This window comes from Hydra viridissima, unplaced genomic scaffold, assembly GCF_058129835.1.
Source record: "Hydra viridissima isolate aposymbiotic clone 2 unplaced genomic scaffold, HvirCarnegie_v1 scaffold_12, whole genome shotgun sequence".
NCBI lineage: Eukaryota > Metazoa > Cnidaria > Hydrozoa > Anthoathecata > Hydridae > Hydra > Hydra viridissima.
The window spans coordinates 2,856,034-2,882,170 of NW_028324311.1; the positions used below are offsets into that span (position 1 = coordinate 2,856,034).

Sequence of the window (26,137 nt, forward strand, 5' to 3'; positions counted from 1 at the left end):
GATCCTAAATATTATGCGCGTAATAATTTTTAGATATTTCTTAATTATCGTTTATACTTTAGAAACAAATACGCTCTCTTCCGCAGAGATTTTCAAAAATTCTCTTTCGCAGAAATTGCGACCATTTTCAAGCCAAAGATGAACTTGTCAGTCAACAATCGGTGCCGGAAAATCAGCCGATTTGTGACTTAATTTGTTGAGGTTTTCTTTCTCATTAAAAATTATAATAATGAGAATGAGCGGTCGATAACGATTTTTGATGTATCTCTATTCGTTACGAAACGTTTTCGAACCAAAACACTTTCTTTTAGGATTGGCTAAAGAATATTTGCTTTAGTTTTTTATGGCAGTTTTCGATTAACCTCAAGTTAAATTTCGCTCAAATCTTTAAAGATTTACTAATTAAATAATGGGATTTAGAAGGTAATTTATTACACGTGCGTTATGAGCAATTAACTTGTAGATTTAAACTTTTAACTTCAAACAAACAATTTGTTTAATTTCCTCGTTATGAGAAAATTCTGATAAAAATGTAACACAGAAATGTTGTGTTAATAAAAATTTTTTGAAAAATCAACTTGGTGATCCGGTTATATAAAGGAGAGGATTTATTATTGTAATCTTTTGATAAGTGAGGCGTTAATTTATTCAAGACATAATCTGTAAATTCCAACGTCTTAAATGAACGCACGAACCTGATGATGCTCAGAGAAGACGTGGTTCAAATTTTAAAATGGCTGTTAATGTGTAAAAAGAAATTTTTTTTTTTATGGCTGTTTAAATTGAAGACGAGTTTCTGATTATGAATTATAAAATTTGATAGTTATTTTCGAATATAAATTTAAAATAAAAATAGCTTATAAAGTAAAGAGGCAGTAAAAGAAATATTTTCGCAGAACCAACACCGCTCGTAAAAACAACGTTGCTTTTATAAGCGGTGTTGACCTCTTTACATTTGAAATTTCTAATTAAAATTGTTGTTGCCGATCTTTTTTTTTTTGACACTTTTGATGCTTTTGCTGTTATTTTTGTTGTTGCTGTTGTAGTCACTTATTGTTGTTGTTGTTACTTCTTGCTGTTAATTGTTGTTGCCATTTTCTACTGCTGTTTTTTGCTGCTGCTTTGCAGGCCTTTTTTTTAAAATCATCGATTTTTGGCATTAACATTAACAAAATCATTATCAAGGTGTTTCTGATAATGACGATACTTAAAAAAATCAATTTTAAAGATAAAAGTAATTTACAAATATTGTGTTTATGTTGCGTTCATGTTGCACAAGTAATTTACAAATATTGTGTTTATGTTGCGTTCATGTTGCACAAGACTGAAAATGCTATTGAACTTTTATCAGAATTTTACTATGAAATATGTTAGTCGTCTTTTTTGCTTTTTTTTTGCTTTGATCATCCACTAAGCAAAGACTTTTTTAACCGTAGGTCACATGTAAATAAAATTGAAAGAATCATGCACTTGACTTTTGAAGACTTTTGATGTGTTCATATTTATTTTTACTGATGGAGTTTTTTTTATAATACTTTTGTTGGTGTTTTAAACTTGGGGAAATCATTATAAAAACCAATTGAAGTTTCCAAATGTTTTATGTTATTGACATTTTTATACAATTATAAATGCTTAAGTGATATAATAAATTGAAATAGTTTTCGATGTTAACTATCAGCTTCCAGTGAAGCCAGTTGTAATAGCAACAATCGAGCTATTAATTCGTTTCAAATACCTGTCGCTGGATAAAAATATGTAAATGACGGTCTGAGTCTTTTGAGGGTTTAATCTTTTTTTAAAGTCTAAAATCTTTTTATTTTATCTTTAAGTTTTTACCTTTTTTATATTTACCATCTTAAACTTGAATCGTTTTCATTTTATCGTTTGGTTTTCAACCAACAAACCTATCCTAAAGGGTTTCTATTGTTGCATGCTACAGGCTTCCAAGTTTTGAGGACCTATTGAGGACTCTGATCAACAAAAAAGAAATCATTTTAAAAAAGAATTTGTCATCCACTATTTTGCTTTTTTTTTTTTATTTTATTTTTTACCATATATATTTACATATCAAAATATTTACATGTTTTTATAAATGTGATAGAAACAATACAACGATGGAATTTAACATTTACAGACGATATGTATTCGATAAAATATATTAAAAGAAAACACAAGTATTCTAAAAGTGTAAATCTAAATCAATATAAACATTTAAATTTGTTTTAACTAACCAAACTTTTAATTGATGTGAACAATTGCAGTTTTATAACTTGGCAACAAAAAACGATTCATTAAAAATAATGCAAAAAACGGAGATTTGTGATAAAAAATTCACAAAAGACCATTGTTTGAAAACACTTTTGTGACGAAAACGTCTCAACAAATTGATATTTTTTGCAAAACAAGTAATTAAATATTTTTAAACCACCGCATCTAAAAAAAAGCAGGAACTCTTAACTTAGAAATGTTTTTCTTATAAATGAGGAGTTTTTTTTTTTTAGCTTTTTTTTTTTATTTAGTTAAATACTTTATTTTCATAATTTTTGTGCGTTTAGTTTTGTTGTGCTATTTGCTACAGTTTTGTTTGATGTTTTGATAGGAAGCTGTTCAGCTTACAAAAGGCTTCCATTATTCTGAAATTTAGTTTCCATTATCCATTATTCTGAAATATAGTTTTCGTCGTTACTTTAGCTCGTTATTAAAGTTTAAAACACTGCTATAATGGCGAACCGACCGCGTGGTTATGGGTTATCTGCAGAGCTAGCGCGAAAGAAAGCTGAAAAATTTGATGCCGACGTGTCTAGCGACTGTATGTACTGGATTAGAGACGTACTTGTCGATGGAGGTTACAACAATGAAGCTGCTAAAATAATAACAGAGGTAAATAAAAGTTTCTTATTAATGTTTCAGAAGGATACTTTCTGTAAATATTTTTTTAATTTTGTATTTGTTTAAAATAAATACAAAGAATTATACACATACAGTTACACACACTCTTAGTCACTCTTACTCACTCGCTTTACCCACCTCACTAACATACCCTAATTCTAAAAAGCATTTTCTGTTTCAAATTTTTTTTATTAGACAACTCTTCAATTCTTGAATTACAAAAAACATTCCGTACATTCCGGTCTTTTGAAGTGAGTATTAAGAAATGCAATACTTAAAAAAGCGTGTCACACGAAAAAAGCCGAAACATATTTGTGAATGCGTCGTGCTAAAAGTGTTAAATCACAAAATAAACATTTTTTAGAATGTCCGATTTAAAAACACATTTAGCTTGCAAAATTTGACGATTTTTAAAAACAGGAATGACTATAAAAAGGTACTAAGGCATTTTCTTAAAACGTGCTTTTCAATAAAGTTAAACCTGACTTTAATTTACTTATTAGCCTTCTCCCGCTTTTTTCCCCCAAATTTTTCAAATTTAATATTTTTCTAATTTCCTTTTTATTTTGCGGTGTCATATATACATAATTTTGTTTTGTTATATATATATGTGTGTGTGTGTGTGTGTGTGTGTGTGTGTGTGTGTGTGTGTGTGTGTGTGTGTGTGTGTGTGTGTGTGTGTGTGTGTGTGTGTGTGTGTGTGTGTGTGTGTGTGTGTGTGTGTGTGTGTGTGTGTGTGTGTGTGTGTGTGTGTGTGTGTGTACTAATTGCAATTAACCAAACGTTAGGGGGTAGTCTGTCCTCCTAAACATTTTTAAAAAAAGCGCATCAAAAAAATAACATCAAAATAATAATAAAAACGAAATGCAGCTGTTAAAAGAGAAGAAAAAACCCTGGAGCACTATAAGAAAGTTTTCAATTGTATAATCAATACTCGGGAAAAATATGACAAAAAGTCATCGATAAAAAAATGCTTTTCATCAAATAATAGAATATATAGGAATGATGTAGAATGATATTATATAGGATAATCGACAGGCCTGGTTTAACCTATAGACATCAGGATCATGGAGGCCACAAAGTTTCGAGAGGCCAAACGCTGAAAGTTAGTTTTTTACCTTTCCATTTTATGAAAAAAGAAAGAAGGTAAGAAAAAAAAAAAAAAAAAAAAGCAAAGAAAATTTGCTCGGGAAAGAGTTTTCATTTAAAAACTTTTTGGATGTAATTTTCTGTGAATTATCTTGAGTATTGTGAAAATGAAGTGGCCAGATGGTTGAAAGAGCTGGCGAAGGAGCTAAGTGGTTGTTAAAAAAGCCTTATATATATATATATATATATATATATATATATATATATATATATATATATATATATATATATATATATATATATATATATATATATATATATATATATGTATATATATATATATATACATATACATGCATGCATGCATACATACATACATACATACATACATACATACAGGGCCGGCGATAGGGGGGTGCATGGGGGGTGTGACACCCCCCCAAACACTGAATCTTAGTCGGTACAAAACGGATTCAATGACCTTAGTCGGCAATGCAGACTGATTTAATTTTTGCGATTACATTTGAAAATATTTACTTTCAATTTTTTACAGCATTTTAAGTTTTTTAAAACTATTACGATTAACTTTTAAGACTTACGATTAACTTTTAAGACTTACGATTAACTTTTAAGACTTACTTGCTCTTATGTTGCTAAACAGTTCAACTGAGATTTTCAACAGTATTAATAATAATTTAGTTGAAACAAGTATTAATAATAATTTAGTTAAAAGTTCAATTGAATCTGATTTTAAACGAGTTCATAGAAGAAGACTATTGCCAAAAAGCATAGATACTAATCCGAATTCTCAGACAAAATTTGATTTTCATACATTTTATAGATCAGAGTTCAAAAAAGTTTTAGATTCTCTAGTTTGTTTGTCTTCTGAGCATTTAAAAAAATGTATTTCAGCCATTGAATCGTTATTTAATTGATTAAAAGCACCATTATGTATCAAATACTTAGTAGATGACTTTAAAAAAATTATAGAATTATTTCCTCCAGGCTGTGATGCAGCTAAGATAACTGATTATGAAGGAATTTATTCTGAATTTTTAGTGTTAGTTCATCATTGTAAAGATATTTCAAATTTATCAGATATTTTTAATGTATCAGAAATGCACAAGAAAATCTTCCCAACTATAAATAAAATATTAAGATTAATGCTAACAGCACCTATAAGTACATCATCAAATGAACGAACATTTAGCAAACTAAAACTGATAAAAAACTATTTAAGATCCACAATGCACGCTGATCGACTTCAAAATGTGATGTTTCTTAATACTAATAAAGATATGTTGGACAAAATTGATTTAAAAAGGGTTGTTGAAAGGTGGGCGTCAGTAAAACAACGGAGAATAAATGTTTACTAGGAAATTTCTAAACCCGTTGAAAAAAAAGTCTTCAAAATATTAAGTCTTAAAATATAAGTCTTTTTTTTTTAAATACGAATTTTTATATTATTAAAATAATGCTTATTTTTGGTTACTTTAACAATCAACTATACTATACTAAAATCATTACATAATAATGACAAAGAAAATTTTGTTGGCAATATTTTTGACTCACACCCCCCCCCCCCCCCAAAAAAAAAAAAAAATTACGTGTTTGCGCCGGTCCTGCATACATACATACATACAAGGTTTTTCGCTTGTATATTGTCAGAAAGTAATAGGTAAGCACCAGTGGAGAAAATCGATTAACTATGACTATGGTTTTTCTTTTGCAGTATTCATATATTATCCTATTTGCTATATAGGCTAATATTATAGGATGTCATATAGGATAAAATATACTATACCTTATCCTATATAATATCCTATGCGTTATCCTATACATTTTCCTACATATTTTCCTTTATATTATATAAAAAATGTTCTAGGATAATAAATTTTTAGAAGACTTAATAGAAAGGAAAAATAAACTGTAATAGTAAATTATATTTATTTCCTGTTCTTTAAAAAAATGAGCAACATCATTTGACAAGAAACAAATGAAAATCCTAAAATGATTTAGAATAATGACCAGACTATTCGCAACTATTTTTAGTTACAATTTAATAATATTGTGTATCGGAGCAAAAAACGAATACCTTCTGAGAGGTGAAAACACATAAGTTAAAGAAGTTAAAAAATTTAATTGATTATCAACGTTTTAAGATTATTCTCGTAAAATTTAATTGGGAAGATGTTGAACATCAAGGTGACTGGGGACCTTAGCTCTTCTAAACTGACACCTAGAAAAAATGGGTGTTGTTCACCGAACCAGATTCTGTTCAACCAAGTTGAGTTTGAGTAAGTTCAAGGATGAAATCAAGTTGTTATTCATATTTGTAATTCAGATTCTTTCTAGAATCAGATCCGTTTAAAATTGAAATCAAAGGATCTAAAAAGATATATAAAAAAGAATATTCATATCAATCGTTAGCAATCCTTAACAATTCTAACAGCCTGGTTTTGCTCATGGATACTAATAAATTGTTTTACTTCAGTTTGACCAGTGATCTGAGTTTTTCTGGAAAAAAAAAAAAAAAAAAAAAATCACACAGTTTTAGAGAAATTGCGGATAACTAAATTGATAATAAATTTAGAAAAAACTTTTGGTCAATGCTGAAAAATTTAGAAGAAACAGAGGGAAGTGGAAAGGCAGAACATGTTTCTAACTACAAAACTTCAGCACTAAACAGAAAAAACCAAAAAGTAACTTTATTGAATAAAATTCTTAATTAAATATTTTTTTATGAACATAGATTGGCATAAATCATTGCAAAACTTTTCAAGTTATTTAAAACTAATAATAAAAATATTCCTATTTTTTATTTGTATATAAATAAATTTTAAAATTATTTATTTTGAAGAAAACATGATCACAAAGGATTTTATTTTTAAAAGTATAAACATTTATAAATAACTTTTTAAATAACAAAAAATTTAAAATGCCCCTATTTTAGAATATTTTATATTCTATAGGTTTAAGGTCGAGGGTAGAATTGAGTAAGAGCAATATTTTATTCATAATTTTTGTATGATATTCCCAAAGTATAGAAGGTTATGTATGCCGAATTTTACAATTTCTTCAAATTGAATGCAATACCCACAATGGCTTCACAGTTTCTTTGTACCAGATTTGGCTTTTTAACTTTAATACTTGGCCGGATAACAAATGCCATATCTTATACGTCATAGATAACTTATACGTCATAGATAAAAGCCTGAAGTTAAATTAATTTTGTAAAGTGTTTTCTTGTTTTGCATAATACAAATCTCTATTAAAAAATATTTGTATATCACTCTCCTACGTAAAATCGTCTAAGACTATATTTTTATAATAATAGGTAATAACGCTACTACTATGTTTCACTAGGTCCGAAGTGAAAAAGATATTGTTGCAAGTCTAAAGGATGGGCAAATTTTGTGCAAGCTCGTAAACGTCATTGTGCCTGGATCAGTGAAAAAAATAAACGAAAGCACAATGGTCTTCAAACAAATGGAAAATATCAACAACTTTCTTACAGCTTGCGAGAAGATGGGCTGCAAAAAATTAGATTTGTTTCAAAGTGTAGATCTGTACGAATCCCAAAATATTCCCCAGGTTGGTCTATAATAGCAAAATATGAATGTTTCTGTAGAAAACAGATTTTACAATATAATGTTTGATGATTGTTTCTACCATTATCTTCGTAACAACTTAAAAGAGTTTATATTATAACTTTAAGAATAGAATATTTACGAAACGATTAATATATGTAGCATGCATTTTTCTTCAGGTTATAAATGGCATTTTAGCGCTGGGTCGCAAAGCGCAAACTATTGGTTACGACGGCCCTTGTCTCGGACCAACAGAAGCAACTGAAAATAAACGGGAATTTACGGAACAACAGCTTAGAGCAAGTGAAGGAATAATTGGCTTACAGGCTGGTTCAAATCAGGGCGCAACGCAGTCTGGGCTAAATTTCGGAAAAACTCGAGCTATCATAGATTAAAGATAAAATTTTTTTAAGGATTGTGCATTGTTAGATAGTCGTTAAACGTTTAATGACAAAAAGTATTGTACTTTATCATTTTTAGATTTTTTTTTTTTATTTATATAGCTTTTTACCTTGTCAAGTTAATAGTCAGTTTAGATAATGACCTATCCAGATGTTGACCTAAATTTAAAACATTCTAGGCATCAAAAGTTGTATTTGTCGATGATGATGCAAAGTGATTGGACCAAATAGAGGATGCAAAGTGATTAAATCAACATAAATTAGAATTAAATAATTTAGATTTCAATTTAAGTGTCCTCTCAATTATAAATACTTTTATATAAAAACTAATTCTCATACGGTATAAAATATATAAAAATCTACGAATATTGTTTTTTAAACTTTTAAAAACACCCTGTTCGAAAAAGATTCACGATGAATCATTATGATGAGGATTACCGTGATTTTCAGCGCATTTCGCTAAGCAGTAGTCATGTTCACGTTTGTCGAAATGTGATTCGGCGAACAAATGTACAGCTTCAAAGTAAACTCGTGCTGCGGTCTTGCACTGGTTTCTTTTGCTTCCAATGTTATTTAAAAGGTCTAATATTGAACTCAATAACGACCGCCTCTCTTTCAAACGTGAACAAACTTCTTTCATATTGTTGTAGAACGAATTATCGCAATCCGATCGACTCCAATTATAATGGCTTCCCTAATAAAATCTTTGGTTAGTATGGTGTATTTTAAAATTGTAATTAAAATATATAACTAAATATTGTAATAATGATAATAACAGTAGTAGTTAAAAAAGTAATAATCATAATCATAATAGTAACAATAAAAAAAAAAAAAAAAAAACAATATTAATAACAATACTACCAATACTATTATTATCGTAATAATTTTAATTGAGATTTTTACTACTCAAAATAAGAAAACGCTTTATAAAATTAATTTAACTTTAGACTTCTACCTATCATGTACATATTACATTTGTTAGGCGGCGATTTACTTACACTCTAGTTGTTTATCAAAAATAATTTTCTATTTATGATGCTTGAAGTTTAGTATCATTTCAATAAATACGACATTGTTATTCAACTTAATTCACATTTTTCAACGTGTTACAACTGGTAATAGAGTAAGAAACCCGAACTAAAAATCAATCAGAGAAGTAACTTACGCATGCGTAACAAATGTCGTGTCTATTACAAGCCGATGTAAACTCATTTTTAAAGGGTGCTGGGAACATAGGCGGAACAGAACATCCATCAGCAAATTTGTCTGCGGCACAAGATAACGGACGATTATATACAAAACCAAACCGCAGCACGAAAATCATAACTAAATAACTAGTTAATAACATGTTCCATAGCAGAAATCAGGATGATTTCGAGAAAAAACGACACACAAATTAAACAACAATCAGTAAAAGCAACATTGTATCCGATAATAAAATTCAACAGCATCCAAATTTTAAACAAATAGTCGATATAGCAGAAGAAATACAAAAATATGATTTTTAAATGTTAGGCAGCGTGCGATATTAGCACTACACGCTTAAGAAGTTTGGTTACAATCGTGCCGAACTGTAGATAACTACCAGTGTTTGAAGCTCTAAAAAATATGCTGAATGTTAATATTATTTCAAAATAGTTAGAATGCTTTTCGAGTGCAAACTTTAACACTTGATTTCATCTTCCTTTTTTTTTCCTTCTAAAAAAAGCGAGCGTCAACAAATGGTCTCAGTTACATGCGCTAAAAATGCCATAAAATTCTCACTGGAACTTCAAAGTCATTGAGAGGATGATGATGATGTGGGAAGAAAACCACTGTTATGGTTAAGATGATGCATGTTGAAAGTAACTTTAGGCGTCTCGTATAAGAAGGAAAAGGCTTTTTAAATTTCTGAAATTTCTAGTACCTTGCCTTAGTTTACAGTGCCAGTTTTTTGACAACTTGCAATAAGTCACTTTAAATGAGAGTTACCGTTGCTTTTACAGCCGCAAATTTCGCAATTTTACATCAGCAAATTCACAAAGGTCAACTAGAAAATTATGGAAGCTTCATAAATCGTATTTGGAGTCGCATCTGCTCAAAATTGACATCTCCAGTTACCTTATAAAAGCTACTGATAGAGAATTTTTTTTTAACTAAATTATAATACTTTACTAAAATCACCTATTCCAGAAATAATGCAGAGAAAAATAAACTTTTAAAAACAATCTCCTTAAAAACATCAATTATATGAAAGCCTAAAAAAAAGAGTTCAACAACAAATATCATGTCAAAAATTCGTAGCCTTTTTCTTTAGCAAGATCGGCTAGTTGTTCAGAAGTTAGCAATGCATTAACTCGAAGATCCTTTTTCTTTTTTGTTGCAACATAATGTAAACATTCACGAGCTGCAGACTTTTTTATTACTGTACTTTCAGAAGCGACATTCGGCCTGTCTTCAAAACCTAACTTGTTTCTAAGAGAATAAAATGGAGAAAAACTAGGAGAAAAGCGTTTGTAAAACTTTCCTTTTCGTGTCTTACTTGACGGATCCATCATCATAGAATACTTCATTTGAAAATTTTGAAAAGTCTTACGACAAATTTCAGATGTGGTACCAGATGATCGTTTGACAGAAGTAGCATTTTCAGTAGCTGAACTTGGTTTTAGGTCAAACGTAGCTTGGGTAGTTTCAATACAAGACGAGGAGGTTCGATTAAGTTTGCAAAAGTTTTCTTTAAGAGTTGGTTTCTCTTGAGTTTGAGAAGGTAAACTCCCTTCTGTTTTTGAAAGCATTTGTTCGTTTTGATCATTTGAATCAGCTGAAGAATTTTTCTTTGCGTGCGACAAACTAAAAACATAAACGTTTGGGAAAAATATACAAAAACATCTACAAAAAAAAAAAAAGGTGCAATGTTAGAAGGCGATGCTTTTAAACGAAAGAAAACGCGAACAAAAAAATACCGTAAAAATAACATGAAATTATCAAGAAAATTTATAAAACAAAATTTTAAAATATAATCACATAAAGAAATTGAAAGGAACTTAAAAAAATTAACCTATTGTGAACAGTGTTTATGGATTTTCCGTCTGCTGTCTTTAAAGAAAATGGAGAGACATTAAATGCTTTAAACTCTCGTCCTTGACGAGTTCTTCCTGTTAATCTTGGCGTTGAAAAAGTAGCACTTTCTTCTAGAAGCATTTTGAGGTGATTAGTTGAGGTACTCTTTCCTCCGGCGCATAGCGATCTACATGAAAAAAATACAAGTATTTTAAACCCACAATAATGCGTTAATACATTTATCTGAAACACACAACGTTAAAACGTGTTAATATAAATTATCAACATTAATATGTATAAACTGTAATTACATGTATCACATATATTTAGTTAGATCTATAATACACATTGACACCTGTTAAACGAATAACATTATACTATTAATCTTTTTTGTATGCTTAATTTTCAAAAAGTAAGAAACAAAAAATTAACCTCGATTTTAATTTTTTCTCCTTGATTCCGATTTTTTTCAAATCATCACTACAGTGATTGATGTCGTTCAGTAAACTTTGTTGGGTGAAAAAGCTTTTAAACTTGTGTCCATGATGGCTCTCTGAAACAGTTTGTGAAGAAAATTGAAATTGGGAATCTTCAAAAAGATTTTCTAAGTTGTTATTTTCAGAAGTTTTTTTTGAACATGTTTTTGCAACTTTTTCAGCATCTGAGGTGAGGCGGTTCATTATGCTATCTGCTGAGACTTCTTTTTTTTTTTGTAAACTTGATGTCCTAGATTCTTTTAAAGGAGATTCTTTACAAAAGTTGTGGTGAGATTTTTTATCAATCTTCTTTGATTTTTGAAGATTGAGTTTTCTCAAACTTAGTTTATATGAACTTTTGTTTTTAACTTTTAAATGCTGAAAACCCTTTATTGGGACATTTGTTACCATAATGGTTTTAGGGATATTTTTCTTGCAAGTTCTCCTTGACAATGATCTCCTGAGAGAAGCTCCATTTCTTTTAACAAAACCTTTATCATTATTTTGACTAGGCTCAATATCATATTTGCTTAAAAGTATTGGTGTTTTAACAGCATGAAGGTCTAAGTTTGCATCATTTATTACATTTGATTCAACTCCATCTTGTTGATGGTCGTCGCTACTTCTTGTATACTTGCTTGTCTCTAAACTAATTTCTTTTTTATGTTTATCTTCAAAGTGAGAAACATGATTCACAGAGTTATCAAAAATATTATCACTAAATTTATTCTTGCACAAAAAAGCATCATGAAATGACAGAAGTGTTGACTTCGATGTTGGCAGTGTCAATGTTCTGCAATCTTTTCTAAACAATTTTCTAACTTTGTTAGATAAAGTGTCCTTTCTTGAATCTCTACTATGCAATGTTATGCAATGTTTTCTGAATATATTTCTAACTTTGTAAGATAAAATTTCCTTTCGGTGATCTCCATCACGCAATGTTTCGAATGTCAAAACATTTTTATTACATTTATATAAATTTTTTCTATAATTATATAAATTATTAGTAACTTGACAAGTAGTGGAAGTCAAACAATTTATGTCGGTTATTTTTTTGTTAGGTGAGAAAACATTTATTTTAAAATCGATATCTTTATGGTCAATTTTATTTGGCGTTAAATTTAACAAAACTTTATCTCTTTGAATATTTTTCTTGATGGGTTCAGTCAACCTAACACTTGAAAAACATTTTCGTTTTGTCTTATGAGGTTTTGCTAATTCTGCTTGAACCAACTCAGAAATCTCTTTTTCATCACTGCATAATTTATCATTAGAATGGAAACTATCATTTGGAAGAGTGGATAAAAAACCATGTGTATTTTTCAAATCAGTTGAAGTCCAAGACTGTTGTGTGCAACAAACATTGTTTGACAAACAAAGTTGAATGGGTTCATTTAAGTCAACTGTAACAGAATCATAAGTTATTGGAGTCAACACATCTTTTTCCTGTGCAGTATTTATATTTGTCAAAGTAATCAAATTTTTATTTTCGTTAACCAAATCTCCACAGTCATTTAAAGATAGTGTTTGCTGTGATGTTGCAGAAATAACTTTTGAAAAATTCAAACTTTCAGAAAATAGTTTTTTCCCTTTAAAAATCTCAAAAGGTTTTATGTCATCAAAAGTTAAGTTTAATGATGCAGAAGCTGGTGGTGGTGGTGGTGCACCTTTTACACGAGTTAAGTTTAATGGTGGTGAAGCACCTTTTACACGAGTAATAACAGGAGTTACATTAGCATTACTTTCAATTTCTCCTTTTGTATTTTGAAAAGGCTGTGATTTCAGTGAACAATTTCCAACTTTTTTATTGCAAGCATTTTCATGCAACAGAAAAGATAATCGATGTGCAATAGATACTTTACAGTAACGACATTCATAAAAGGTTTTAGATTTGAAATTGGTTTGAATAGTTGCCTTATTAAATTGTTGATTAAGTTGAGGAACAGTTTCAGAATAATTACACTGAGAGATTTCCTCACAACAATTTGATTGAGGATTTGATTCATCAACGTTAAAATGAGCCATTTCAGACTTTGCAACTAATTTATCTTGAATTTTGGGATCAAAGATGACTGCTGCTTTTTCTGTAAAGGGATTTAACAAATAAGTATCCTGAACCTCTAATGATTTTGGTTGGATTGACAATCCCTGACTTAAACTAACTGCTTCTTTGTTGCACATAAAAGAAGCAGCACTAGTCAAGCAAGAAAAATATTTCAAGTTAGCGGAGTTTGGACTTCGTAAAGAATTAAAAAGTAGAACAGAACTTTTATTTTTAGGTGTAGCTTGTATATTTTTAAGGATTTGTTTTTTAACATTACTTGATAAAGATGTCCAGCACAGTAAAGGTTTATCTGCACTAACGTGTGATATTTTGTTTAACAATTGGCTATTGTCGGCACTAATACAATTGTTCTGTTTAATTGGTTTTATTTGGGCTATCACTGAAGAGGGCAGGTTACTTGAATGAATGTTTAATGATAAACTCTCTGGAACTTGAGAAATAAATGCTGCTTTGTTTGTTGCAACTGGTAAATTGTTTTCAAAACAACCTGAGGACATAATTGGAAACTGCAATGTTGAGTTGTCACTCCAAGTTAAAGAAGTAGAAGTCTGGACTCTGGGAAATATAAAACTTTTAGTAGATGACATTGAAAATTCAACCAAACATGGATTTATAGCTGCTTTCTGTAGAGATTGGTTTATAGTAGGCAGATTATGTGACAATTTCTCTTGACCTGGTAATGACTTTGAAGAAGCAGCTATTGGTGTGGACATCTTTTCTAGAGCAATACTCTATGTAAAAAAGGAAAAATGAAAGACATCATGACTCAGTTTATTTCAATAACACACACCTTAGAACAATTGATCTTAAGTGGAAAAAAATGTGCCCAGGTTATACCATACCTTTTTGAAACCATACTGACTATTTAGAAAATAAATCATCAAAACCTAAGAAAAAAAAAATTTTTTTTTAACCCCACAGGTACCACTTTTTAATTCAATCATGTATTCCTCCTTGACTATTGATTATTTTTTAAGTATTAACAAACCTAACATGTTTTTACTGAAAAGAGATTTCATTTAATAGGTATTATGCTATCCAAGGACTAATGGGTACTGACAGTGCCCATTAGTCTAGAGAATAAGAATCATCATAATACCCATGTATACAAATAACTCAGTGCCCCAAACTTATTACAAAAAGAGTTTTGCTAAAATTTTTAAATGTCAAATTATCTTACATTAAAATACATGTGTGTGTATGTGTGTGCATGCAGTGTGTGTGTATATATAAATTATAATATTTATGATGTTATGATGGAAACATTAATAAATTTCAAACTTCCTTTTGTAAATTTATTTTGAACTTACATTTAAAATCTATTTATGAAAAAAAAAAAAAAATCATTTTAAAATATTTATGAGTATTTATTCAAACAGATGGTATAGAAAATAAACATTGATTTTTTAAAAAATAAATAAAGTTTTGTTATTTTGGTATGAAAATTTGGTACTGATTAGTCCTTGGAGAACATAATACCCATTAAAAGAAATCTCATTTCGGTGAGAGGTTCAGTGAGGTTTGTAATTACTTAAAAAATAATCAATAGTCAAGAAACATCACAATTTTATTAAAGAGTAGTACCTATGGTGGTAAAAAAAAAAAAATTTATCATTTTCTAAATAAATTGTCATTTTTTTTTTTTTAATCTCTTAGATTTTGATAACTTATTTTTTTATTTTAGAGGTCAGTACAGTTTCAAAAACGTATGCCATAACCTGGGCACATTTTTTTCCTCTTAGGACCTCTTCCCTCTAGGGTATAAACAGCACTTAATGAGGGTAATAAAAATAAAAATCATGGTTTTTGTATATACATCAATTAAATTGAAAAACGTTTTCTCCTAAAATCTTCTGTTCTTTGAATCTTTTAGGTATAAATTTAAAAGAACTTAAGAATCTTAGGAAGACAATTTAATAAGTCAAAGTTTATTTCTTGTATACATGTTGTTACTTTCTGTTGTTACTTTAAGTTAGAAATATTGTTTGAAATTGTGAAGAGCAAAATGTAAATTTAAAAAGAAAAATGTACCTGAGATGAAATAATATACATACATTATGTAAAATAATATACTAAAATGCCCCTAAAAAAATGAAAATTTCAAATCATTATCTGGGTCTAGTGCAGTCTGTTCCAGGATGAGATAGAGCAAGGCATGATGGTACAAGATCTAAAGCTAAAGAACAAGAATTAAAATAATATCTCCTGGAATTACATCAGAATTGGACAGAACAAAGACATTTTCTAGAAATGCAACAATTTTGCCTAATTTTGGATCAAGTTTTACAATTGTCCAGTTTTTGGGAGAGTGGGGCACAGAAGATCAGGCCAATGTTTTGTACTTGGATACAGCATCATTAAATACAGGCCATTTCTCTGATGCTTCTTTATTGATTGAAAACAATTTGAAGTCTTTATTTTCTTGTTATCAGGTTGTTGTTGCAGCTAGCTATCTTTTGGTTGCAGGAGCTACTTTTGAAAAGACTCCAACTGGCACATCTAGTAGATTGGCCTTTTCAAAACAAATTTCTGATTTTTGAGAGGCTTAAATAACAGTGGCAATTTGTGGATTGTGACGATTTCTAGAACCCTATCAGTAAAACAAATGGTGGCTATTTCTCAATCTGATTACTTGTTATTTGCTGGAATCTGAATAGATCAGAGATCAAAGTTTGTTGAGCTATCAATCATTTGGTTTGGAGGTATCACAGCTTATGGATTACAATTTCAAATACCATGTATAATGCATAGGGAGCAATTGATTTCTAATGTCCTCTACTTAGTCAAGAAGTGTTATCCTATAGCCAATTCTAAATGACTGCTTCAGAAGAATACAGTACACATATTCTTGCCACTTTCAACATGAAATTTAACAAAAATGAGGAATAAATTAAATTTTTGCTTCAAATTCTAAGTGATCATGAAATTCCCTAACTGTAAAAAAAACAAACTTGCAGTCTAACTTTAAGCTCAAATAAAAGCAATTATTATAAATTTTATATTAAAGCAATTGTTATACATTTAACAAACTGTTTCATTTTTTTAAATAGCACACATTGGGAGGTTGCCAGAAATAAATAAATGACTTATTTTTTGTATGTATGCTATAGGCCACAAAAAACATTAGTTTAATTAGTTCAAAACCTTCCATTCAATAAAGGCACATCAAATCCCCCTGAATTTTTAAAACCTTCCAGGTAACAAATTCCCCTACATTATTTTCATTCCATACATTAAAATAATATTTGCTGTAAAAATTGTAAATTACAAAATATTTAAAGGATCTATCAGCTGTTTGAAATTTTGCATAAAGGTCCAAATATAATGTATTTTAAAAATTTTTGTTTAATGTTTTTATTGCCTTCTTTTATAGAATAAGCAGATGATAAAACATATAACAATTATTTAATTATTTAATAATTTAATTATTTGTGTTCTTGTGTACTGGGACATTTCCTATTGACTTACAATTGGCAAATGCATATATTGGTCATTAATTGTATTTAAAAAAATGTCCCAGGTGTTTAACTGTCAGATATCCCAGTTGCAATGCTCTTGATACCAAAAATCATTAATCGATAAACTTGATTTAAACAAAATAAAGCCTACAAGATCATCAACAGTTATTCTGCAAAATAAATATTCTGTTAAGTTTAACAGTTATTCTGCAAAATCTTTTGCTTTTTTACAGATTTCTTTGTTGGTTGGGATCTTGCAGAACAACTTGCAGAACATTTTGATGATCTTGCATAAAAATGACGATGTTTTTCACCTTTTGCTAAACTTGTTAAATCAGAGCTGAAATTGACTCCTCACTCAGCACAATCATTGATAAACTTAGCTAGCTTGTGACATGAACTTTGCTCAACATGGCAGCATCATTGTGATTGCTGGAAAATCTACTATTGACAACTGTAGCTATATTCCTTTTATGCTGAGCTGTCTTGAACTGTTTATGCTTTTGTTTAAATTTTACTACCGGTACATCGATCGATTTATCATATGTAACAAAAGCTAAACAAATGCTTTTTATTGAATGTAGAAAACAAATTTTCTTAACTACACTTTTAATGCTCCAACATTTCAACCTTAATTTATCATATACTAGCTCCACCACATGGTACATATACCCATCTAAATTTGTTATGCTTACAGACACCTAAACCTTTATATTCTTCACAATCATTTTTAGCTCTAAGAGGAATACAAAACCCTTTTTACAGTTTTACCCTCACTCAAACATTTTTTACATAGAATGACAATTAGAATGACAATTCTATTATGTTTTTAATAAAACACAATTAACATTGTTTTTGAAAAAATCTTGTGCTGTAAGATTTTTTCACAAACAACATATTATTAAAAGCATAATTAGATTAACTATATGTTAATCTATTGCTAATCTAAGAAGAAGAAGACTATGATTCTGATGCTCCAACAAAAAATCACTATTGTCTAATTACTAATATCAGTAAGCATCATTTTGTCATCACAAACAACAAAAAGGAATTGTAAACATTTTTTCTATCTTAGATGTTTAAACCCATTCAGTTCACAAGAATCATTAGATAAACATAAAGAGCATTGCAATACTAATGAAGCAGTTAAAAAAAAAGGTTTAAAACTTTTAAATAGATGCTTAAAGTACCTTACATTTCATACTCTGATTTCAAATCCATCATAAAATCTATTGATGTATAAGTCAAATCCAGAAAAAAGTTACATCGAAAGCATGTACCATCAGACTTTTGCTATTACATAAAGTGTTTTTTTAAAATGTCTTTTTTAGAAAGCCTGTTACTTACACTGCAACAACTGATGATGAAGATAAAAAAATAAGGTAAAGAATTTTATGATAAAGATGCACAAAATCTAGTTGAAATACACTCAATAGAAATGAAAAAATAAGGTAAAGAATTTTATGATAGAGATGCACAAAATCTAGTTGAAATACACTCAATAGAAATGAAAAAATAAGGTAAAGAATTTTATGATAAAGATGCACAAAATCTAGTTGAAATACACTCAATAGAAATGAAAAAATAAGGTAAAGAATTTTATGATAGAGATGCACAAAATCTAGTTGAAATACACTCAATAGAAATGAAAAAAAGTTAAGTGTAGTAGAAAAATGGAGTTTTACAATAAAGGAAAAAATGTGAAAACACTTAACTGCCAATTCAACTCATGTATTTAAAAACATTTTAGATGATCTAGTTAAAGAATATATTAATAATATTGTTTCTTCAATAAAGATAACACCTTTTGAAGCTAGTATAAGGAAAAATGAAAATATAGTATGGAAAAATCTTTATCCAGAAAATTTGAAATTGCAGAACCAAAACAAAAACCAAAATATTCAGACAATGTAAAGATTTTCAAGAAAAACCCCATCTTTGTAAAGGGTTACATACTTAGATGGACTGAAGAAGTATTTACAGTATCTGCAGTGCAAAATACAACTTCAGTTTTATATAAGATTAAAAATTATAATAGTGAAGAAAGAGCTGGAACGCTTTATGAAAAATAAATGCAATTCTGATATGAAACACAAATCTGGATATGAACCTTGCTCACATACTATTCATACCTTCATACCTTTGTACTGGTCATACCTTTATACCTTCATACCTTCATACTATTCATACTATTCATACTGCTCATACCTTTATACTATTCATACTATTCATACTGTTCATACCTTCATTCATCTTTGTACTTTCCAAATTTTTTACAATAAACTCTTACTTTAAGGTGAATGCAAAAGGTTTTTTTAATATCGCTAAAATATTTCACACACTTTTTATTCATTCTATATTTAGATTTATTCTTCTCCATATTTGTTGTTATAATATTTCTACAAGTAATACATGTCATCAACTCTTTTCCACATTTCATAAATTAATCCATTTCTTTACTATTCTTGCATCTTGAAAAAATTTTTTCTTTCCATTTTTTATACAACAGAATTTTTTTTGAATGATTTTTTTTCAATTTTACAATGGCTGAAATTGCACCATAGAGTCATTCCATGCCAACTGGACCAAGCTCCAACATGGACCCCCTCAGATTTTGATGAAACTTAGTGGGTTTGTTAATATCAATGAGAAAAGCAATTCCTGAAAATTTCAGCATAAAATCTTTTGTGGTTCATAAAGTACAGTCGTTTGAAATTTCTGATTTTTCCAAAAATAAAAACTTCAGTAGCAAAAGCATGTCTTGTTCATATTTTGAAGCTCTATATTTTAAAAACAAAATTTCAGAAAACCTTCTATTTTTTTAATTGTATACAACTCTTGACTTACTTTAATAAAACTTTGACATTGAATTCTCAAATGTCACATTTTTTCCATAATGGCTACCTAAAAAAGCTAAAATATTGTTTGCAAATGTAAAAAGTCAATATACATAAACTGCAATTTAAGAAGTGAAAAGACATATTTTTTTAGTTTCTATATATGGTAGGCTTCCAAATTTTGTAAAATTTACTGATAAGATACAAATCAGTAAATTTTAAAAATCAATTTTTTTTCAAATTTTCAAATCAATTTTTTTTCTTCTAATTTAATAGACTTTATTTCAGTGATTTCAGAAAAAAAAATAGTGGGTACTCATAGGGAAGTTACAAAATCAGAACAATGAAAATTGCCCAAAATGCATTAAAAACAATAAAAATAAAGTTATTGTTGTACTTTAGTTTGTGTTATGTATTCTAATACAAAGTATGTATGAATTTAAAAGTATTTCACAATAAGTACTAGAAATAAGTTTTTAATTAATCTTGAATTAAACTCAGTTTTTAAATAGCCCCAGCTCATACCTGCCCCCTTCCTCCCCCCCTCCCCCCTCCCCCAATCATTTACTTTTTCACATTTTTGCCCAGAACTAAGAAAAAATTTGTTATTGGACACTTTTCATTACACAGTGTATCTGGTTTTATCTCTGATGTATGAAGTACCTTAATACCCAAACACATCACTAAACATACATATGAAGACCACACTGGAAAAATGATCAAGCTACATTTTTATTGTTTTGAGTAAATTAGATTTTAAACTTCAAAACACCATAGTTCATTTATTTGTTAAGCTAAATATCTGTGTAATTTGATCGGTTTTCTAGCTATATAGTAAATTATATATATAAAAATATATATAGTTAAACTGCAGCCGAATAACAGGGGCAAAAACCCCGAAACAATAAAAATGTAGCTTGATCGTTTTTCCAGTGTGGTCTTCATATATATAAAAACTGTGAAATTTAGTTTTAAATGTCAGACAGTTTTTAAATAGCCCCAGCTCATACCTGCCCCCTCCCCCTTCCCCCTCCCCCAACCATTTACTTTTTAACATGCACATTTTTGCCTAGAACTTAGAAAGAAATATATCTGATGTATAAAGTGTCTATATACACAAACAAAGAATTCAACATACGCATTTAAAAGCTGTGACATAAAAAACAAGCAAATTATTGAGTTTTCTTTTTATATCTTTTTTTTTTTACTTACAAGTTTTATCAATTCCTATATACTTGTTGTGCCAAAACTTATGGAAACCTTAGTTTCAAAACTTGTTTTTAAATAAGTCTTTTTAGGACTTTGCTGAAAATTACAGTTTTTTAATTCAAGATGCAGTACAAGGTTTTCATTCGAACAACAGTCAAGCAACATTGCATCCTTTTGTTATTTATTATACGGAAGAAAATCATCACAATCCCATCACAAAACCATCACAAGCATGTGATATGGCAAGTTTTTATTTTTGGAAAAATCAGAAATTTCAAACAACTGTACCTTATGAACCACAAAAGATTTTATGCTGAAATTTTCAGGAATTGCTTTTCTCATTGATATTAACAAATCCACTAAGTTTCATCAAAATCTTAGGGGGTCTATGTTGAAATCCTAAAATTTTGGTCCATTTGGCATGGAATGACCCCATAGCTTTATGGCTTTCTTAATGGTTGTGAGAAAAGTGCATATAAGTTCTGGCACAACTTTTACTAATGGTTAAATTTTAACCATGTGTTGATGTTTGAGCAAATGGTTGAAAATGATTGAGGCATGTGAGGACTTTTTCAGTTTAATTTCAAATGTAGCTTAATGATTAAACACATGGTCAAAAAGAGCTGATTAATGTAAAAGCTATTCAAAATTTTTAATCACTAATGTGACATGTGTTAATGGTTAAAGATATTTTTTAAATGGGCTGAGTCAGGTACTACTTTTTACAATTACTAACTTTACATCAAAAAATGTGAAGTTTTATTGCATTTTATAGAAATAAAATTTGCTATTTACTGTTAGCCATTGATAAAATAAATTTATTTTTTGGTCAAAAAAATTTGCCCTAAATAAATTTAAAACTTCTCTATAAAAATCAGTCCTATCAATACACAATAACTAATCATTTAGAAAAAATATCAGAAAGTATAGTGGTTCATATATATATATAAATATGAATCACAAATAAAAAAAAATATACATACATACATACATACATACATACATACATACATACATACATACATACATACATACATACATACATACATACATACATACATACATACATACATACATACATACATACATACATACATACATACATACTTACATACTTACATACTTACATACATACTTACATACATACATACATACATACATACATACATACATACATACATACATACATACATACATACATACATACATACATACATACATACATACATACATACATACATACATACATACATACATACATACATACATACAGACAAAGCCATTAGGAGTAACATTTATGTCCAAACTTTTTAAATTTATAAAAGCAATTTTTTGAACTTGTTTCCCATCTTTTTTCAAAACAAAACGAAAAATACCTTTTGCAGAAATATTTCTCTCACATTCTGTTCACCACACAGAGTAAAAGCTTCTTGTAATGAAAGTTCTTTATGAGCAATGCATTCAAAAATTACAGCTCCATCCTAAGGATAAGCCAATAACAGATGTCATATTTTATCACATTTTACTTCTCAATTTTGTAAACAAAATAAAGACAAAGAATGAATCTTGACCAATCAATGACAACTTAACCAAATTAAATATTAAAATGTAACTGATGAATAAAGTAACTAGTAATTCAAAAAGAACAAAGTAATTGAAGACATGGTTTAGTATATGAAACATCATAAGGAAAAAGGAAAATTGATTTCATGTTGGTAAAGTTTTCTACCATTGCCAAATAGATGTATTTGAACTCTAGTGAATTCCTCCTACGCTTCCTCCTCCTTCCTTCCTCCTGCATCTTAAGATATTATAATAATAGATAGTCTATATCATACAAATAAATAGAATTTAAATCACACAACTGTTAATTTATGCTGCATAACTAAGTGTAAAACTTTGTCAGGCTTACTTTTGTAATTTATAAAATCCAGTCTGCTTACCAACAAAATGTGCACAAGCTAAATATGATTGTGACCTGTTTGAGCTGATTCTGTTCGCTATTTAACGCTCTGGTTGCTGATGAATTACTGTCATTCTTATTATGTTTCTAGAGCTTTTGAATGTACTCATTCAAATGTACTCAAAGACGCAGAGCAGTAAATGCCAGTACCATTTGTAATAATGTAATATAAAAGTTACAATTTGATTTTAGTAGAAAAGTTATGCATGGAACAATTAACTTGCTCCAATAAATAAAGAAATGTTTTGACTAATGAGTTTAATATCTGAATTATTTTATGACGTTTTAAAGAAAAGTTTTAAAGAAAATGTTGCTTATATTTTTAAAAGCAGTACAGGTAAATTACACTCAGCTTACACAACTTTTACTTGTGACAATAACAGCATACTGTGAAAATATTTTTTAGATGCCAGTCAATGTTTGGTAGTTGTCACCATAAATTCCAAAAGGCTATTTAACAAAAATGGTTCTTTTTAAAATAATTTAAAAGCTTTTTGTAAAAAAGTTTCACTTTAGAATCTTTAAGAGAAATCACAAAAAAAAAGCTAATAATAGAACATAATTTGTGAAGGTTATTTCACCATTCCTTGTGTAATTAGTAGAACATATCTTATTCTTTGTGTGACCAGGGAGAACTCATCTTATTTCTTGTGTAACTATGGAGAATTCATTTTACTGCTATTCCTGACATTAAAAAAAAAAAATCCACAAAAGTAAGATAATCTAAATTCCTTTATGAATTTTCTAAAAATAACTCTTAGCGCCATTTTTGAGTACCATAGACATTTATGCAGAAACACTGAGTGACATGTTACATAATTTAGACAAAGGAATTTAAATTTACTTTGATGATAATGACAGAAGCATGTCTTGAACTTAAAGACAGTACACTGTAAATAGATTTTAACTTGAACTGGGGTCATGATTTTTTTAAGTCTGAGCAGAGTCCTGCTCAAGAGATCATCGATATCCAATTTGGCAATTTTAAATATAAATCAATATAGAAATAGAAGGATGTAATATAAAATTAAATATTAGATAAAAACTTAAATTAAAGAATCAGAAAAATAGAGTTTACTCACTTCAGTTAATACTAGATTATTAATGGAAATTTGATTTTCTGAGTCAGTGGAGCTTAACTCGGTTACTTTAGCTTTGCAATTTCCTAAGTTGTGTTTCTAAAAAAAAGAAAAAAAAAGAAAGGAGATGTGTTATTTCATTATTTGTACCATAAACTCTAACTTTTAAGTGATAGTGTACAGTAGCATAGCTATGACCTAAAATTTTCTTCCTGGAAATTTACACAAAAAACAAGAAAGACAATGTTTGTCAAGTCAAAAACACATGAGAGAATATTAAAACTATAACTAATTATAAGTAACTTACAGATGAATTTATCTAAAACTTCATTTGGCAGTGTGTTAAATCCTACCTGACTTATCCCAATATGTTCAGGGATTGAAAAAAATCTGTTAGACTTTTGGGAATAGAGTTTTTCATTTGACTTTTTATCTGCAGATCTAATTAAATAGCTTTTTTTTAAGTTTTTTTTTTTTATTATTTTGTTTTCATAGCATTTAAAGTGTAATCAAAATGACCATATCATTTATAATATGCCATAGGGTTTATTTTATGATGGTAGTCATGCCATTAGCATTAGTTTAAGATGCAATACCTTCAATTATGCATGGTTTATTTTATGATGTTTACTCTAAATGATTGCTGGAAATTTGCATATAGAGATGTTTATAATTCTGCCTACATGTGTAGGATGCCACAAAATTTAAACTCAAGATTCAAGAAGTAGGGTTCCACCATGATACTGCAAGACCTTACACATCTTTAGCAACCCATGGAAAATTATTGGAACTTGGTTAGGAAATGATATCATATTCTCCATACACCCCTGATCTGGCACCATCTGATTACCATTTATTTCAAAGTTTGCAAAATTTTTTGAATGGTAAATCATTGATAGATGATGATGACCTTAAATCACATGTGGTTTAGTTTTTTGCTGATAAGGACCAGAAGTTCTACGAGAGTGGAATCATGAAGTTGCAAGAAAGATGGCAAAAGATCATTGAACAAAATGGAAAATATGTAATTGGTTGAAGATTATTCTTTGTATTGAAATACATGAATTTGTTTCATACTATAAAACCAAAATTACTAAGTTGCCAACCCAATCTTTATATAAGTATATAAAGTATGGTCTTTATTAATATTTGGCAGGGTAGGGGGAAAAAGCCCAGAAAGTCAGAATTTTAATTACAAAGATATTTTTGTATTTACAACAAAAATAAAACTGTTTTAAAAAAAACCTTACCAAGAGAAAAACATCAATCTTGTCACGCCCACATAAATGGAGAGCTTGATGGTATGACAACAACATTGGCTTCATTTCAACCACAACTTTATATGTTCCATACTTTAAAAAGAGTGAAAATTTCATGTTTAAGCTTGAAAGATAAATGCTTCTCAAAATCTTAGCCTTAAACATTTAATTTCTACAAAATTGGTTTAAAATTCTTTATAAAAAAAATAGGTTAAGCTAAAGGAAGAGAAGACAATGCTTAAATAAATTGCTTTATCAAATTTATCTGAATAATCTCTGGATGATAATTTCATGCTGTAGCAAACTGCAAAATAAGCCAATCAAAAAAAGGGCATTTTTATAAGAAAAATTTCAATTTTTTTTAATAAAAGAAAACAAGGTGAAAGAAAACAAACCTCCCCTGTCTTTACATTTACAATCTCTTTAACTTCATTCATTATTTGTGACAGAACTTTTTTTTTTCTAACTTTGCTTTGCTTTTTAACATCTTATAAATTAATATAATAAAAATAGTTGTTGTTAAAAATAAAATGTAGGTTTTGTCATTAGCATTGTTGGTAATAAGAAGCATGGATACTGAAAAAAAGTAAAAACATTTACTTAAAATAAAAACATTTATTTCAAAGACATTTACTTAACATAAAACTTATTATTGATCCATGCTCTCTACTAACTGAAAAAAATAACACATTTTAAAACTATCCATGGATTAATTTTACATTTTCCATCAATACTTTTTTAAAGTAAAAAACAGATTGTTAGAAATACATTACAAAACTAAAA

At 28.8% G+C, this 26,137-nt stretch overlaps 3 protein-coding genes across 4 annotated transcripts; 1 reads left to right on the forward strand and 2 right to left on the reverse strand.

The window, feature by feature from the left end:
- The first annotated feature begins 670 nt into the window (after positions 1-670).
- On the forward strand, positions 671-8,062 carry LOC145194113 (myophilin-like). The gene is made up of 4 exons (XM_080071714.2): positions 671-747; positions 2,692-2,880; positions 7,345-7,572; positions 7,748-8,062. The coding sequence occupies exons 2-4, from the start codon at positions 2,722-2,724 to the stop codon at positions 7,961-7,963; spliced, it is 603 nt and encodes a 200-aa protein (XP_079927840.2). The 5' UTR covers positions 671-747; positions 2,692-2,721; the 3' UTR covers positions 7,964-8,062.
- Positions 8,063-8,229: 167 nt separating this feature from the next.
- On the reverse strand, positions 8,230-9,522 carry LOC149880763 (uncharacterized). The gene is made up of 2 exons (XM_090068236.1): positions 9,135-9,522; positions 8,230-8,663 (listed from the first exon to the last, which is right to left on the reverse strand). Exons 1-2 carry the CDS (start codon positions 9,315-9,317, stop codon positions 8,379-8,381), a joined length of 468 nt encoding a protein of 155 aa, XP_089924362.1. The 5' UTR covers positions 9,318-9,522; the 3' UTR covers positions 8,230-8,378.
- Positions 9,523-10,080: 558 nt separating this feature from the next.
- Positions 10,081-26,066, reverse strand: LOC145194530 (uncharacterized). Of its 2 annotated transcripts, XM_090068233.1 has the most exons (8): positions 25,750-26,066; positions 25,346-25,447; positions 24,099-24,194; positions 22,783-22,854; positions 22,430-22,534; positions 11,441-14,280; positions 11,007-11,195; positions 10,081-10,798 (listed from the first exon to the last, which is right to left on the reverse strand). In XM_090068233.1, the coding sequence occupies exons 1-8, from the start codon at positions 25,789-25,791 to the stop codon at positions 10,234-10,236; spliced, it is 4,011 nt and encodes a 1,336-aa protein (XP_089924359.1). In that variant the 5' UTR covers positions 25,792-26,066; the 3' UTR covers positions 10,081-10,233. The 2 variants fall into 2 exon arrangements, with proteins under 2 accessions (XP_089924359.1, XP_089924360.1); XM_090068234.1 differs by lacking the exon at positions 22,783-22,854.
- Between the last annotated feature and the right edge of the window lie 71 nt (positions 26,067-26,137).

What these genes read in the sequence shown, in the direction of transcription:
- LOC145194530 (XM_090068233.1), bottom strand. Translation starts at nt 25,791, where the DNA reads ATGAATGAAGTTAAAGAGATTGTAAATGTAAAGACAGGGGAG. An exon ending in ATAATCTAGTATTAACTGAA is followed by an intron (nt 22,855 to 24,098) that starts GTGAGTAAACTC and finishes TAATATCTTAAG; the next exon opens with ATGCAGGAGGAAGGAAGGAG. An exon ending in AATACATCTATTTGGCAATG is followed by an intron (nt 22,535 to 22,782) that starts GTAGAAAACTTT and finishes GCTTATCCTTAG; the next exon opens with GATGGAGCTGTAATTTTTGA.
- LOC145194113 (XM_080071714.2), top strand. Translation starts at nt 2,722, where the DNA reads ATGGCGAACCGACCGCGTGGTTATGGGTTATCTGCAGAGCTAGCGCGA. An exon ending in CTGCTAAAATAATAACAGAG is followed by an intron (nt 2,881 to 7,344) that starts GTAAATAAAAGT and finishes ATGTTTCACTAG; the next exon opens with GTCCGAAGTGAAAAAGATAT. An exon ending in AATCCCAAAATATTCCCCAG is followed by an intron (nt 7,573 to 7,747) that starts GTTGGTCTATAA and finishes ATTTTTCTTCAG; the next exon opens with GTTATAAATGGCATTTTAGC.
- LOC149880763 (XM_090068236.1), bottom strand. Translation starts at nt 9,317, where the DNA reads ATGTTATTAACTAGTTATTTAGTTATGATTTTCGTGCTGCGGTTTGGT. An exon ending in ACGACATTTGTTACGCATGC is followed by an intron (nt 8,664 to 9,134) that starts GTAAGTTACTTC and finishes AGATTTTATTAG; the next exon opens with GGAAGCCATTATAATTGGAG.